General features: G+C 35.2%; 1 protein-coding gene across 1 annotated transcript; it reads left to right on the forward strand.

Moving 5' to 3' along the window:
* Positions 1 to 1,751: 1,751 nt before the first annotated feature.
* On the forward strand, positions 1,752 to 2,675 carry LOC311167710 (olfactory receptor 14J1-like; the record flags this gene model as incomplete). Its single annotated transcript, XM_084228761.1, has 1 exon — positions 1,752 to 2,675. One exon carries the CDS (start codon positions 1,752 to 1,754, stop codon positions 2,673 to 2,675), a length of 924 nt encoding a protein of 307 aa, XP_084084887.1.
* Positions 2,676 to 17,907: the final 15,232 nt, after the last annotated feature.

Below are 17,907 nucleotides of genomic sequence, written 5' to 3' on the forward strand. Positions count from 1 at the left end.
GTCATCAGTCTTCTGATTTCTTTTAATTCACAGGGGAACATTCTGACATAGAGAAAATCAGAAGATCCTGGAATGGAAATGCCATTGGTCAATTTTTAAGAAATATAGAGAAAAACATTTAAAAGTAAAATAGCCAGTAACAATCATTAACTATAACAATATGTTAATATATTTAACAGACTTTGGTTATGTTTTTAAAGCAACATATCTATGGAAACATGAAGCATTGTTTACAAACATCCATCTTCACCTAAAACTATGATAGAGATCTTAGATTTTGGTTATTTAAAAATATTTATTTATGCATACAAGAACTGGGGTGTAAGCCAGAGATGTGGGAGTGAAAGGATTCACAGAGACAGAGTGGGTTGAAGAATGGGCAGATAAACTGAAATACAAAGTCTTGAAATAATATATAAAAAATAATAATTTGTTCTTTTCCAGAAAGAATATACATATGTGATCCTACCACTTGCTTGTACTAAGCTTACTTATGTCTTTATATTTTGAGTAAATCATTTTCATTATTATTTTAATAAATAATATTTTATTAAAGTAACATCTGCTTGTAAGACTGTACCTGATATGGGCCTCCCCTAGTGGCTCAGGCCATTGAGCATTGCGCCATGAAGCTGTCCACAGCCTCAGCAGCGCCAGTTCTATCCCAGCCGGTCGGAGAGGGTCCCACATGGTGTGACAGACCTCTCCTGTCGTGCCTGCTGCTCCCCTCAGCAGAGTATTTCATCAGGCTGACTATTCTGTTCTCCGCTCTGTCTCTGGTGAATCCTCTCACCTTCCTGTGCATCTGGCCTGTACCCGGGTTCTTGCATAAAAAAATAAAAAATAAACCTTAAAAAAAAAGACTGTACCTAATATAAGGGTCTATAATGACACCTCCTCAGATGTATATTACCAGATAACTTTCATCGTAGTATATTCTACTGATTATGTTATTTTTGATTATTTACTAATTTGTTATGTACAGGATTTTATTTCATAATTGTTTTAATTAAAGTTTAGAATAAATGATATATTTACGTATATGAATCATATCATTCTTTTAAAATATACATGTTGAAGCTCTGTTCAAATCTTTCCTTTCTGGAAAACACTATTTTTCTGATCATTTTTTCTGATATTTTATGTTAATAAGTGATTTTTATGTCATAACTAGGTAATGAATAGGTACTACCAGTTTGGTATGTCATAATTGTAACTATTGAGAAAATAATGTTTAATTAGAAGACAAAACATAAGATTTTTCCTCATATATAAAGTGAAGATATTACATTGCAATAATAAAACCATGGTATTCAGTGTGGAACATGAATAGATAGAATGATTAATGAAAAAATAGGCAGCTAAGAAACATAGGTTGAATATATGAACTAGATAAATCTTCAGTATGAATCAAAAGTAAATGGTCCATTTTGAAATTAATACAATTATATTTTAAAATATACTTTTTGAAATTTAATATATACATTATTTTTTCTTTCATTTGATGGAAGGAAATAATGAAATTTATAATCTTTCTGACCTAGGTTTCCATGAATGACTCAAAGTCATTGAAAACTGCACAAAATTACTAGTCCATAGAACTATTTATACATTTATAATAATGAAGTAATTGCCAGTGATTTCATGCCTCACTTCATAGAGTTCAAAAGGGTTAGAGATCAAATAACAATAATTGACAATGGCTGCCATATTTTCTTGCAGTCAACATTACTCAGAGATTAAGAAGGACTATGGCTAATTTCACAATGAGTGGGTTTCTTCTGATGGGATTTTCTGCCAAACCTGAGGTAGAAATCTTACTTGCTTCTCTGTTCTTAGTCATATACTTTGTGACTTTAACTGGCAACATCCTCATTATCACCACAACTTCCATGGACAATAGTCTCCAGTCACCTATGTTTTTCTTCCTGAAACACCTCTCCTTACTGGATCTGTGCTACATTTCTGTGACTGTGCCAAGGCACATTTATAACTCTTTCATGCAGAATGGCTACATTTCCCTCTGGGAATGCATAGTGCAGTGTTTTGTTTTCATTCTCTGTGGTTTTGCTGAGCTGTCCATGCTCACAGTAATGTCTTATGATCGCTACATTGCCATTTGCTTTCCACTGCGCTACGAGATCATCATGGATGTCAGCAAATGTGTTCACAGTGTCTTTGGCGTCTGGATCAGTGGGGTCATTTCTGGAGTCATGCACACAACTGCCACTTTCTCGATACACTTCTGTGGTTCCCATATCATTCACCAGTACTTCTGCGACATCCCCCAACTCCTGAAACTCTCCTGTTCTAATGAGTACATCAGAGAGGTGGGGGTCACTGTCTTCTTGTCTCTAGTGGCCTTTTTTTGCATTGCCTTTATTGGAGTGTCCTACACAAAGATATTCTCCACTGTACTGAGGATGCCATCTGCTGAGGGCAGAGCTAAGGCCTTTTCCACTTGCCTTCCCCACCTTGCTGTGGTCATATTGTTTAGTACAACCAGTGTATTTGAGTTTCTCAAGCCACCTTCTGACTCTCCAAGTGCACTGGACATTTTGCTGACTATTATGTACACAATTGTGCCCCCAACATTCAACCCAATGATCTACAGCCTGAGAAATCAAGCCATGAAGGCAGCTTTAAGAAAGGTTTTCCAAAGAAGACAAGCCTGACTCTTTTGTTGAGGCACATCTATTAATTCTTGGTTGTGAGACAAGCCCAAAATATATTAGGAAACTTGTTGACTTAAAAAAGAGAGATAAAAAAATTAGCCATCTTGTGAAAGAAACAAGACTGAAAAGACAACACAATCCTGAGAATAACATTTAAATAGCTCTGGATAAACTCTCTGAACTTTGAGTTTCCAGGACTCCTCTTAAAAATGTATCTTGTACTGTTGTTTAGTGTATACAGATGTATCATCTTAATCATCATCCATTGATGGGAACCTAAGTTGTTTCACTTCCTAATTGTTGTAAATTGTGCTGCAATGAAATGAAAATGCATGTATCTTTTCAACACAGTGGTTTCACCTTCTTTGAGTAAAAGCCAAGTAGAAGTACCTAATTACACAATGATCTATTTTTAATTTTTTTAAGCAAACAGTTTTTTTTTGTTTTCTGTGGTAGTTACACCAGTTCCCACAGGAAGAAGATTCCCTTTTTTCCACCTCTTCTCCAGCACCTGCTGTTTCTTTTCTTCTGGATAACAGCTCTTCTCACAGGTGTGAGAGCTGAATATCTTCTCATGAGTCTATTGACTCTGTTCTGTGGCAAAGAGCTTATTCAGATCCTTTGGCCATTTTTAATATTTTTTAAGGAATTGTATGAACTGATTATTTGTTTTAGATATTAATCCCTTGTGTGATATAAGATTTGGAAATGGCTTCTCCTATTCAGTAGATGCCTTTTTACTCCAAAGATTTTCATTTCACTGTGCAGAAACTGTTTAGTTTGATATAGTCCCATTTTTTTGATTTTTGCTTTTTCAACAAATTTATTAACCTTGTGGAAATAGATATATTTCTAGAATCCTGTAAAATATCATGATTTATTATGAGTAAATTGAAAATCTGAACAGAATAATCAGTAAAGAAGTTGAACAAAAAGAAAATTCTTAAAAAATGAACATCTCAATAAGAGATGAGTCAAACATCTCAGTAAGAGTCAAATATGGCAAAATTTAATACTTTTGATAAAAATCTCAACAAATTAGGTGTAGAGAGAACACACTTCATCATAGTGAAAGTAGTATATGTATTTTTGCTTTATTCAGGACAACAAACAATAATGATTTATTCTCCTTTTCAATTTAAATGAGAACACATTCATATTTTGGAAATCATATCCCCTTTGTACATGAAGAAGAGGTAACTTAGATTTAATATGTTATTCTCATATTATTAGCTTTGATATTACTAGAAACTCAAAGAATTTTAGTAATTGCAAGTTTTTGTCCCAGGGTATTACCCAGAACACCAAATACCCACACAAGACATTTTGCTCATGCCTAAGAGATTGCAGAGTCTAACCTCCAGAGGCCAAAGGAGGATTGAAATGGACTTACTTTTTATTCAAAGTTCACACTTTTTTATGAATGTTGTTGAATTCAGAAGTCAACTTTGAGTTAAATGTTAGCTGCTCACTGACAACATCTTCTGTAGCAGATAGAAGTTCTTGAATGGGTTCTGGTGAGTTTCCTTAGGTTCTAAAAAGGTGATTACACAGAAAAATGAAAGCCCTAAGTTACTGGTTTTGAGTAGGTGAGAAAACAAGTCACTGTTCTTTATCTTGTAAACAATGAGATACTGTATATGAGCTATGATTAGTTCAGTGGATTTTAGGGATCAGTTAGGGAAAATTGTAAATTCCCTTCCATCCCAGAAACATTTTGTGGAGTATAATTCCAAACTCCTTAGTAATGCTTTTTTTTTTTTTTAGATAACATCATGGAAATAATGCAGCATGAGCATGTGATAGTATGATACTGTCAGTATTCCTTGTACTCATATTATTCTATGATTCATAAGAGATAGGCAATGCTTTCTAAATCAGAGGTCACAGATAAATTGCTGAAATGTGGTAGAAAAATTTAAAAATGAAGAATGAATCAGATATTTTAATCATGTGAAATAATCACATTTTCCTATCCATAAAATTAAAAATTAAAACAAAACATAGACTAGAAGAGCATAAGTAGAGACCATCCTTCTGTTATAACCAGTAGTCAGGTCTTCTGATTGATTCTGAGCTAGAGGAAATTCAAGAAATTCTAGAATGGACAAGTGGATGGTCAATATTTTCATATTATAGAGAAAAGGAGTTATAATGAAAGAACATGCAAATATCATTAAATAGATCACAATACAGTTATCAATGACTTTTGTTATGTTTTAGAAGTATTATATCCACCTAAACACAAAACATTACTTTTCAGAAATATTCATGAGATCCCAAACTGTAATAGAGATCTTAGATTTTGAATATATCATCATATAGTATAGAAAATAATTTGTGGACACTGAAATAGTGGCAAGTTTACTTTTACTTTTGGGTAAATCAAAATAGTTTTGGGTAAGTGAAGCAATTCTTCCATGCTTGTGAAATGGAGACTTTTTCTGTTTTTCTTAACAAAAAATAAACAACATTAGAAATGGAAACTTCTGGAGGTTCAATATACCTTGTCTGCCTTGATGAGTAGGTGTGCCATTACAATCTCTAGAAACATCTGGTGTCATCTTCAAAGTCTCTCTTCATTGCGGCCTAGATATAAAATTGCCAGGGTTAATTTAAAGGCATTTTAAGACTCCAGTGGACCACACCCATACATTCACATGCACACATACACACACACACACAATAAGACTGATCCAATTTTTAAATAAGTTTACTTGTGGGTGCAAGGGACAGTCTCATCTGTGCCAACTCCTCATCCAGCTCAGACTTAAATAATTTCCCAATTAATTTGCATATATCACCACAGAAGCTAGAAGCATCCATCTCCCTCAGCTTCTCAGTGAATCATTGGAGGTACACCATGGATTTCAGGATGAATTACTAATTTCTAACTGCAGTTATCAAATTAATTCATTAAACTCTTATATATATCATGCTATATGGTTTAATTGCAAATAATTTAGGATCTCTGCTAAATAATTTTCTGTTTGTGGAAAATATGTACTAAAATTTGAACATATTGCCTTCATGTTTTAAGTTTATTCTATGTCTACTTTATCATATAAGCAACATATTTATTATTTATTTATTTAATTTTACTCTAGTAATGTGGTTTGTAACATTTACACAATTTAGGAGTCTAGGCCACACTTCTTCAGATACATGTTATTACCAGATACCATTCTTCATAACAGAACTGAGATTTTTTTTTTTATTATTGACTAATGTGTTGAACACAAAATTGTATCAATTCATTGGTCTACATTTTATTTAACTAAGAATTAAAGTAATATTTTCTTGTTGCATCAGTTATATTATTTACTTAAGCAATTATCCTAGTGAAAGTCTGTAGTTTCCAGGCTTCCCTGGTGGTGAAAGGGGTTAAGATGCAACCTATGAAGCTGTCCACAGCCAGTGCAGCAGGATTTCAATCCCTGGCCCTGGAGCTACCCACATGGTACAGAAGACTTCTCCTGACCCGTCCACTGCTCCCTCAGCAGTGCATTTCAGTCAACCCATCTGTTCTGTTCCCCACTCTGACTCTGGTGAATCCTCTAACCCCCCACACCTCTGGTCTCTACTCCAGTTCTTGAATGCATAAATAAATAAATCTTTAAAAAAAAGGCTGTAGTTTCCCATTTCTTTTGGGAGATTAACAATTTTTTCATTAGTTTTATGTTATTTTATTTAATGACAGTGTTTATTTATATACATAATTATTACATAGGTACTATTCAATTGTATTTCATATTTTTTTATTTATGGGTGAAATAACCTTGACAGTAAAGAATGGTACTTTTGGGCCTTCCAGTGGTACAGCAGGTTGAGCGCAGTGCCGTGAAGCTGTCTGCAGCCTCTGCAGTGCCCAGTCAATTCCTGGTCGGCTAGAGAGATACCACATGGTTTGGCAGACCTCTCCTGTCTGGCCCGCTGCTCCCCTCAGCAGTGTATTTTGGTCTGTCTGCCATTCTGCTCCTCGCTCTGTCTCTGGTGAACCCTCTCACCCTTCCATGCCCCTGACCTGTACCCAGTTCTTGTATAAAAATAAATAAGTCTTTAAAAAAATACAGTTAATCCAAAGTTCTTTTAAAAAAAAAGAATGGTACTTTTGCTCTCATATATAAAAACCACTATTAATAATTCCTAATATTATTATAAAATTCCACTAATGAAACTCTGTGGTTGGAGTGCTTGATGAATAGATAGAAATGATGAATGAAAATTAATTGGTGGCTAAGAAACATTTGTAAATTTGTGTTTGAACTGTATAGAGCTTTATATAAATGGGAGCCATTACTCCATATTCTATTAACACTATTATATATTTAAACAATACAATTTATTTGTTCTATTATATACTTACATTTTTCCTAACCTTTGATTGAAAAGGCCATCTCTCCTGCCTGGATCTGAGCTACATTTCTGTGACTCTGCCAAGGTCCATTTACAACTCTTTCATGCAAAGTGGCTATATTTCCCTCAGGGAATGCATAGTGCAGTGTTTTGCTTTCATTGTCTGTGGTTCTGCTGAAATGTCCACGCTGATGGTGACATGTCCTATGATCGCTAAGTGGCCATCTGCCTTCCACTGCGCATTGAAAGCATCATGGATGTCAGCAAATGTGTCCACAGTTTCTTAGGCATCTGGATAAGTGGGGTCATTTCTGGAGCCACGTAAACAGCTGCCACTTTATCCACTTCTGTGGTTCCCATTTCATTCAACATTTTTTCTGTGATACCCTCCAACTCCTGAAATCCTCTTGTTTAAATGACTATATCAGTGAGGTCTTAGTGGATCCATGGCACCTGTGTCCTTTATTTGTGTTACCTTTACTGGACTGTCTAACACACAGATATTCTCTACTGTTCTGAGGATGCCATCTGCTGAAGGCAGAGCTAAGACCTTTTCCAATTGCTTTCCCAATACACTGCCATCATTGTATTTATTTCAACTATTGACTTTGAGTTTCTCAAAGTGACTCTCCAAGCGCACTGGACATTTTGCTGACTATTATGTACACAGTTGCTCTCCCAGCTCCTAACCCAGTGATCTCTCTCCTGAGAAATAAAGCCATAAAGTATGCATTCAAAAGGCATTGTATAATTTGTTTTTGTGTGTGTGTGTGAGGGAAGTTAAAAATACAAAGGGAAATCTGTTGATTGATAAATTTGGATAAGCTAAAATAAGTGATTTTAAAGATTTATTTATTTATTTATTTATACAAGCACGGGGTACAGTCAGAAGCGCAGGAGGGTGAGAGAATTCACCAGAGCCAGAGCGGGGAGCAGAGCAGGCAGAAGGACCGAAGGACACTGCTGAGGGGAGCAGCGGGCGGCAGGAGAGGTCTGCGCGCCATGTGGGACCCTCCTCCGGTGGCCGGGGAGCAGCTGGGGATCGAACCAGCGCTGCAGAGGCCGCGGGCAGCTTCGCAACCCAGCGCTCAACCGCTGCGCCACTGGGGAGGCCCTAAAATAAGTGATTTTAATATAGAAAACTGAATGAATACTCAGTTCCAGAACAATCAGCAGATACTTTCGGAAATCTTATCTGAATTTGCAGATTTTTTATCAAGATTTTATACAGGAAATATATCAAGGAACTGGGCAAGTGTTTGATGTATTATGTAGCTGATGTTTTCTATGCATTGAGAGGGAGTTCTGAACTTTCAGGGAGTTCTAAACATTCAGATTCTGGTTACTTAAGCCCTCAAGGGTCTAATTGTTGTTTACTGGACCAGTGTTGACCAGAAAGGACACCACTTATTTAGTGACAGGTTTATGAGTAAAAACAGACTAAAATAAACCACAAAGGAAATAACTTTATGAAAAGGCAATAGTCATTAAAAAATGTCACATTATAAATAATCACTAAAATTCAATAAAATAAAGCAGTAAGGGATGAATGAAGGGGAATAAAGATTTGAGACATATTAAAAATAAATGTAAAATACAGAAATACATGATCATGCTATTAACAGCAATTTGAATCAGTGACAATTCCTTGGAAGATTGTGTGAGAATGAGATTTTACATGGAAACCATCCAAATTCTATTTTTTTTTTTTGCATTTTTAATATTGGGAAAGTTTACATTTGTGAAATGATAGTCTTGCATAAAGCATATTTTGTGATAATGGGATACATAATGTGAAATCTTCTGAAATAAAACAGTGATGTTATTTGCACCAAAATTCAACTTTTATACTAGACAAATCATAGACCAGGAATCCAGGGTTCTTAAAAAAAGCTATTTGTTTCTTCCTCAATCCAAGTAAAATTACATTGGCATTTAGTGGTATAAAATTAGGGGGTGTTTTGTTGCTTCAATGATAGTAATCTACTAGTATTTACCCCCTTTCAGATGATTGACATGTCAACTAGGTATTATAATGCTATTTAATTATGAATTAAGTTAATGACTTGCTAACATATTTGAGAGAATTAAGTGAAGCCTTTCTGTTGCATATTTCAGAATCTAACACACAAATTAAAGTAATTTTCAATAATGGCCCAATAAACAAAATAAATCAAAATTCCAGGTAACTCTGTCTGATCATTAAATAAATTTAATAATAAAAGTCTCCAAGAATAATCATTATAACTGCAAGTTTTTGTCCCAGGGTATTTACCAAGAACACAAAATATCCACAGCACCCAAAATCTCTGCTTGCGCCAAAGAGATTTAATTGTCTAATCACCAGTGGCCAAAGAAGGATTGTTATGAGCTTATTTATCTTTTTCAGCACAGCTAGTTTGTTTGAATGTGGCTGGATTGCATAGATCAGGACTGAGCTGAGTGTGAGCTGCTGATAGAGACAGATTCTCCTTCAGCTGAGGGAAAATATTCTTAACTATGCTGTGGTAGGTTTCCCTGGGTTCTAAAAATACAAATTACACAGAACAATGGAAAGCCCAAAAGTTACTGCTTTTGAGTGGATGTCTTAACCAGCCATTGCTAGTAAAATATGAAATATTATATCTGAGAGATGATTATTTTGATAGAAGTTAGGAATATGTCAGAGAGCATTGTAAACTTCTCCAGAAGCATTTTATTTACTGCAATTCTCACTTCCCTAACAATGTCTTAAAATAGTGATTTATATATGAGATGTGATATGCTTTCCACATCTGAAAGTAAAGGTAAATTGTTCAAATATGCAGAAAAAATATAAATTGAGAATGGATCAAACATCTAATGAAAAGCAAAATCACCATATTTTCCATCTTCACACAGTATAGACCAACAAGAAAGCATAAAATTGACACATCAAAGAGGAGACATGCTTCTTTCCATAACCAGTCATCAGTCTTCCGATTTCTTTTAAGTTGCAGGAGAAAATTCTGACAGAGAAAATTCAAGAAGTTCCTGGAATGGAGATGAAAATGGTCACTTTTTTTAGAAATATAGAGAAAAACATTTACAAGAAAAATAGCTGGTAACAATCATTAACTATATGTTAACACATTTAACAGATTTTGGTTGTATTTTTAAAACAATATATCCATGTAAAGATGAAGAATTCTCTACAAATGTCCATCTTCACCTAAAACTATGATAAAAATTGTAGATTTTGAATGTTCCCTCAGTTATATGACTGAAAAAATTGCAGAAAATAATTGGTAGAATTACAGATGTAAAACTAATGTAAACTGGATCCACACAGAAAGTAGGAATTTCATGGACTAGGAAAATCGACCATCTTTATCTCCTTTATTAATATGAGATTCATAAAAAAGACAAAGTCTTGAAATAATACCTATGAACCAATAATAATTTGTTCTTTTCCAAAAAGAATGCACAAATTTGATCCTACCACTTGCCTATATTAAGCATACTTATTTATTTATTTTTTGAGTAAATCATATTCATTATTTTAATTGTATTTATTTTATTGAATTAGCATCTGATTATAAGACTGTACATGATATATGGGTCTATAGTGACACCACCTCAGTTGTATATTACCACCAGATATCTTTCATCATAATATATTGTACCAATTATATAATTTTTATGGTTTACTAATTTGTTAGGTACAAAATTTTATTTCATAGTTGTTTTAATTAAAAATTAGAATTTGATATTTTTTGTATATATGAATCATGCCATTTTCTTTTAAAATATATAGGTTGAAGATCTGTTCAAATCTTTCCTTTTAGGAAAACAGTATTTTTCTGATCATTTTTTATGACATTTTATGTTAATAAGTGATTTATATGTCATAACTAGGTAATGAATAGGTACTACCAGTTTGATATGTCATAATTGTAACTATTGAGAAAATAATGTTTAATTGGAAGACAAAACATGAGTTTTTTTTTCTCATGTATAAAGTTATTACATTGAAATAATAAAACCATGTTATTCAGTGTGGAGCATGAATAGATAGAATGATTAATGAAAAAATAGGCAGCTAAGAAACATAGATGTGAATATATGAACTGTATAAAACTTCAGTATGAATCAAAAGTAAATGGTCCATTGTGCAACTAATACAATGATATTTTAAAACATAGTTTATGAAATTTAATATATACATTATTTTTTTCTTTCATTTGATTAAAATGGGAAATAATGAAGTTTATAATCTTTATGGCCTGGGTTTCCATGAGTGACTCAAAGTCATTGAAAATTGCACAAGCTCATTAGTGTATAAAACTATTTATACATTTACAATGATGATATAATTTTCAGTGATTTCATGCCTAAATTCATTGAGTTCAAATTCGGTTAGTGATCAAGTAACAGTAATTCACAATGGCTGCCAGGACCAGGAAAATGAATAACTACAAGTAAGTGAAAATCAAAATCAACAAAAAACTATGAACCAGAGACACTTTTTGGGGGGTGGAGGGCGGGAGGGGAGGGATTGGGGTCAGAATGGGGGGTTGCAATTGTATGGGGAATATAAAAATAAAATTTATTATTAAAAAAAAAAGAAAAGACAGAAAAAAAATAAATAAAGCATATAAAGAAAAAAAAGAAATTAAGAAGGACTATGGCTAATTTCACAATGAGTATGTTTCTTCTGATGGGATTTTCTGCCAAACCTAAGCTAGAGCTGGTCCATGCTACCCTGTTCTTAATCTTAATACCACATGGTGGTATTAACTGGCAATTTCCTCATTATCATGGCAATGTATTTCTTCCTAAACATCTCTCCTTCCTAGAATTGTGCTATATATCCATGAATGTACCAAGGTACATTTACAATTATTTCATGCAGAATGACTATATTTCTCTCAGGGAATGCATAGTGCAGTGCTTTATTTTCACTTTGTGTGGTTTTGCTCAGATGTCCATGCTCACAGTGATGTCATAGGATCCCTATGTCGCCATTTGCTTTCCACTGCCCTACGAGATCATCATGGATGTCAGCAAATGTGTTTACAGTATCTTTGGTGACTGGATCAGTGGGGTCATTTCTGGAGTCAGGCACACAACTGCCACTTTATCTATGCACTTGTGTGGTTCTCTTTTTTAATATTATTATAGCCATGTATTATTTATTTCTTTTTAATTAATATTTTATTTAATATAATTCTTACATCATTTTTCATTTTTGCACAATGTATGCATTTTCATTTTGGTTATATACCCATACAATTGCACCCCCCCTTATTTTGACCCTAGTCCTTCTTCATCCCTTCCCTCTCTCCCCCACCCACACCTATGGTGTGTCTCTGGTTTATAGTTGCTTGTTGATTTTGATTTTACTTTGCATTAATTAGTCTTTTTCCTGCTCCCTTATTAGGTTTTCTAAATCCCTGCTATGAGTGAGATCATGCAGTATTTTTTCCTTTTCTTTCTGACTTATTTCGCTGAGCATGATCCCTTCTAGCTCTGTCCATGTTGCCGCAAACTGCATGTGTTCACCTTTTTTGATTGCTGAGTAATATTCCATTGGTTATATGTACCACATCTTCTTGATCCAGTCATCTATTTTTGGGCATTTGGGTTGTTTCCATAGCTTACCTTTTGTAAGTAGTGCTGCTATATAAACATAGGGATGCAGGTGCCCTTTGGAATTAATGTTTCTGTGTCCTTTGGGTAAATACCTAGGAGTGGAATTGCTGGATCATATGGAAGATCTATCTTTAGGTTGAGGAATATCCACACAGCTCTCCATAGTGGTTGGACCAGTTTGCATTCCCACCAGCAGTGCAGGAGAGTTCCTTTTTGTCTACAATCTCGCCAACATTTGTTGTTGCTAGTTTTTTTTAATATGTGCCATTCTCACTGGTGTAAGATGGTATCTCATGGTAGTTTTGATTTGCATTTCCCTGATTACAAGTGATGTTGAACATTTTTTCATATGCCTGTTGGCCATTTGCATTTCCTCTTCAGAGAAGTTTCTTTTTAGTTCTTCTGCCCATTTTTTGACTGGATTATTTTCTTTGTTTTTGTTGAGTCTCATCAGCTCTTTGTAGATTTTTGTGATCAGTCCTTCATCATAAGTGTTGTGTGCAAAGATGTTCTCCCAGTTGGTGGGGTTTCTCTTTGTTTTTGTTATTGTCTCTTTTGTTGTGCAGAAGCTCTTTAATTTGATGTAGTCCCAACTGTTGATCTTTGCCTTCACTATCACTGCTTTGGGTGATGTGTCTGTAAAGATGTCTCTGAGGTGCATGTCGTGTATTGTTTTGTCTATGTTTTCTTCTATATATTTTATGGTTTCAGGTCTTATGTTCAGTTCTTTAATCCATTTTAAGTTGATTTTTGTGCATGGTGTGAGGTAGTAGTAAAATTTCATTCTTTTGCATGTAGTGACCCAGTTTTTCCAGCACCATTTATTGAACAAACTCTCTTTGCTCCAGTGCATATTCTTTGCTCCTTCGTCAAAGATTAGTTGGCCATAAATCCATGGGTTTATTTCTGGATTTTCTATTCGGTTCCATTGGTCCGTGTGTCTGTTCTTGTTCCAACACCATGCAGTTTTGATGATTATGGCTTTGTAGTATAGTTTGAAGTCTGGGAGTGTGATGCCTCCATTCCCTTCTTTTTTTTCAGGAGAGCTTTGGCTATTCAGAGTTTTTGGTGCTTCCATATGAATTTCATCAATAATTGTTCTATTTCTTTGAAGAATGTCATTGAAATTTTTATTGGAATAGCATTGAATCTGTAGATTGCTTTTGGTAGGATGGCCATTTTAATAATGTTAATTCTTCCAATCCATGAGCAAGGGATGTCATTCTGTTTCTTTGTGTCTTCTTTTATTTCTTTTAACAGTGTTTTATAGTTTTCTTTGTATAGGTCCTTTACCTCTTTTGTTAGGTTTATTCCCAAGTATTTAATTTTTTTCTTTCAATAATAAAAGGGATGGTTTTGTGATTTCCTCTTCTTCAGATTTAGTGTTTGTGTATAGGAAGGCTACTGATTTTTGCTTGTTGATTTTGTATCCTACCACTTTACTATACTGATTGATTATTTGAATTAGTTTCTCTGTGGAGTTTTTGAGGTTCTCTATGTATATTATCATATCATCTGCAAATAGTGATAGTTTGACTCCTTCTTTTCCTATTTGGATTCCTTGTATGTCTTTCTCTTGTCATATTGCTCTGGCTAGGAATTCCAGTATTATATTGAAAAGCAGCGGAGAGAGTGAAAATTCTTGTCTTGTTCCAGATTTTAATGGAAATGCTTTCAGCTTTTCACCATTAAAATAATACTGGCTATGAGCTTGTCATATATGGCCTTTATGATGTTGAGGTATGTTCCTTGTATCCTGAGAATTTCAAGGGCCTTTATCATAAATGGGTGTTGTACTTTCTTGAAAGCTTTCTCAGCATCTATTGATATTATCATATGATTTTTATATTTCTTTTTGGTGATGTGTGGATAACATTGATTGATTTTTGGATGTTGAACCATCCTTGTGCCCCTGGAATAAATCCTACTTGGTCGTGGTGAATTATCTTATGTATACATTGTTGGATTATGATAGCTAAAATTTTACCAAGGATTTTTGCATCCGTGTTCATTAGAGAGATTGGCCTGTAGTTTTCTTTTTTTGCATTGTCCTTGTTCGGTTTTGGTATTAGTGTAATGTTGGCTTCACAGAACGTGTTTGGTATTATCCCTTCCTTCTCAATTTTTTGAAAGAGTTTGTGAAGGATAGGCACTAATTTGTTTCTGAATGTTTGGTAGAATTCATTTGTAAATCTATCAGTTCCTGAGTTTGTTTTTGGGGAGGTTTTTGATTACCATTTCAATTTCACTGCTTGTAATTGGTCTGTTTATGTGTTCCATTTCTTCTTTGTCTAGCTTTGGGTGACTGTAAAGTTGTAGGAATTTGTCTGTCTCTTCTAGATTGTTGAACTTGTTTTCATATAACTGTTCATAGTAGTTTCTGATTATTCTTTTGATTTCTGCTGTGTCTGTTGTGATTTCTCCTCTTTCATTTGTGATCCTATTTATTTGTGCTTTCTCCCATTTTTCTTTTGTGAACCTAGCTAGTAGTGTGTCTATTTAATTTATTTTTTCAAAGAACTAGCTTTTGGTTTCATTGATGTTGGATTTTTTTTTTTTAGTTTTGATTTAATTTATTTCTGCTTTGATTTTTATTATTTCTTTTGTTATGCTTGTTTTGGGTTTTTTTGTTGTTCTTTTTCTAGTTTTTTGAGCTGTGAGATTAGGTTGTTTCTTTGAGATCTTTCTTGTTTCTTGATGTGAGCCTCTATTGCTATATATTTCCCTCTTATTACTGCTTTTGCTGTGTCCCATACAGTTAGGAAATTGGTGTCTTCCTTGTTATTCAACTCAAAGTATTTTTTAATTTCTTCTTTGATCTCCTCATTAGTCCAGTGGTCTTCCAGTAGAGTGGGTTTCAATCTTCATGAGGTATGAGAGTTCATTGCCTTGTTTTTATGGTTTATTTCTAGTTTGATGCCTTCATGGTCAGAGAAGATGTTTGGTATGATTTCAATCTTGGTGTATCTGTTGACTATGTCCCTTCACTCTCTCCTAGCCCATAGTGTTTCTTCGGAGAAGTCTGATGTCAGTCTGATTGGTTTTCCTTTGAATGTTATCTGTTTCTTCCTTCTTGTCAGCTTCATTATTTTTTCCTTGTCCTGGATTCTTGGGAGCTTTACTATTGTGTGTCTTTCTGTATTTTTTTCCTTTTGTCATGGAAATTTGGTGTTCTTCTTGCTTCTTGTATGTCTGTTTTTAGCTCCTTCATGTTTGTGGAGTTCTCTTCAATTATTTCCTTGAATATTTTCTCTGTTACTACATCTCTCTCCTATCATTCTGGTATTCCTATAACTCTTATATTTCCTTTCCTCATGGAGTCAGATAGTTCCCGAAGTCAATCTTTAGTCTTTTTCCTTCATGTTTCTCTTTCCTTCTCTGTTTTTTTTTTTTTTATTTCTGTGTCTTCAAGGGTACTTATTCGTTCTTCTATTTCATCTATACTGCTTTCACTGTTTTTCCCAGAGTTCTTTAGCTCCTGCATTAATTCTTTGATCTCCTGCATTTCTTTTACTTCCCTCTTTAGGGTCTCAATTTTATTCTTCTGATCATTGATTATTTTTCCCATATCGTTTTTTACTTCCTTCAGTTTTTTAATCATGACAATTTTATATTCTCTTTCTGGAAGGCTCAGAAGTTCTTCCAAGTCACTGTCCTTGCAATCTGGTGGGTGGTTTTCTTTTGGTGGTGTGTCTTTTTCCTGAGGAGTTGCTAGGTTGCATGTAGTTTTTCTTCTCCCTGCTGCTTGTCTTCTAATTTGCCCTGTGCGTTGGGACACTATGTCACTGGTACTGGCCAGCATCCTTTTGGTTTGCTCTTTCTGGGATTTCAGAAACTGGTGGTCCAAATGGTCAACTACTTTTATGCCAGAAGTCCAATAATGCAGTGGTACGTTGAGTATGTTAATGGTTTCTTTCACAGAATATCTCCTACTTCTGTGTTTGCTTAATTGCAAAGGTGTGTCTTGAAGTCCCACAACCTTCCTTGGAAATGGGGCATCTGTATTACACTCTGGACTCCAAATTGCTGTATCCCCTTCTGGGCTCCATTCCCTGCCATGGGGGACCAGGCTTATGGGGGCTTTCAGCTCACCTCTGGCTCCATGAGGAGCCTTCTGCCAGTTTCAAGCAGTCTTTATTGAAGGATGGTCCCTGTTCTAAAATGGTGAGTCAGTGATGCACTTTCCTGCGCACGTGGTCTGGTCCAGCCTTGGCCACCCGCTCTCCCTCTGGGCCCGGACAGCTGGCCATAGGACCCCGGCATGGGGGTGCTTCCCAGCTCATCTCTGGCTCTGTGGGGAGCCTTCCATCAGTTTCAAGCAGACTCCATTGAAGGAAGGTCCCTGTTCTAAAATGCTGAGTCGGAAACGCACTTTCCTGCACGCATTGTCTGCCCCGGCCTTTGCTGCCCTCTCCACCTCTGAGCTTGGACTGCTGGCCAGAAGGTGCCTGGAGTGGGGAGCTAACCTCTAGTGCTGCATGGAGCCTTCTGCCAGTTTCAAGCAGTCTTTATTGAAGGAAGGTCCCTGGTCTAAAATGGCAAGTCGGAGACACACTTTCTGGCACACGTGGTCTGCTTCTGTGGTTCTCTTACCATTCACCATTTCTTCTGTAACATCCATAAACTCCTGAAACTCTCTTGTCTAATGAGTGCATCAGAGTGGTAGGGGTCACTGCCTTCTTGTCTCTGGTGGCTTTTCCTTGTTTGGCTTTATTGGAGTGTCCTACACAAAGATATTCTCCACTGTGCTGAGGATGCAATCTGCTGAGGGCAGAGGTAAGATCTTTTCCACTTGACTCCCCACCTCACTGTTGTCATATTGTTTATTTCAACCAGTGTCTTTGAGTTTCGAAACACACCTTCTCACTCTCCCAGTGCACTGGACATTTTTCTCACTATTTATACACAGTTGTGCCCCCAACATTCAACCTAATGATCTATAGCCTAATAAATGAAGCCATGAAAGCAGCGATAAGCAATGTTTTCCAAAGAAGATGTGCCTGACTCTTTTGTTGTGGCACATCTCTTAAAACTTGGTTGAGAGACAAGTTTAAAATATATTGGGTAATTTGGTGGCTTAAATAAATGAGACAAAAAATTAGTGAGCTTATGAAAGAAACAAGACTGAGAAGACTGAAGATAAGCCAGAGAATAACCTCCAGTGAGCTCTATGTAAAATCTCTGAACTTCAAGTTTCCAGGATTCCTCTTAAAAATGTATCTCTGTACTGTTGTGTTGTGTATATAGACCATATCCTCTTAGT

Source organism: Talpa europaea (genome assembly GCF_964194135.1).
Source record: "Talpa europaea genome assembly, chromosome: 2".
Taxonomy (NCBI): Eukaryota; Metazoa; Chordata; class Mammalia; order Eulipotyphla; family Talpidae; genus Talpa; species Talpa europaea.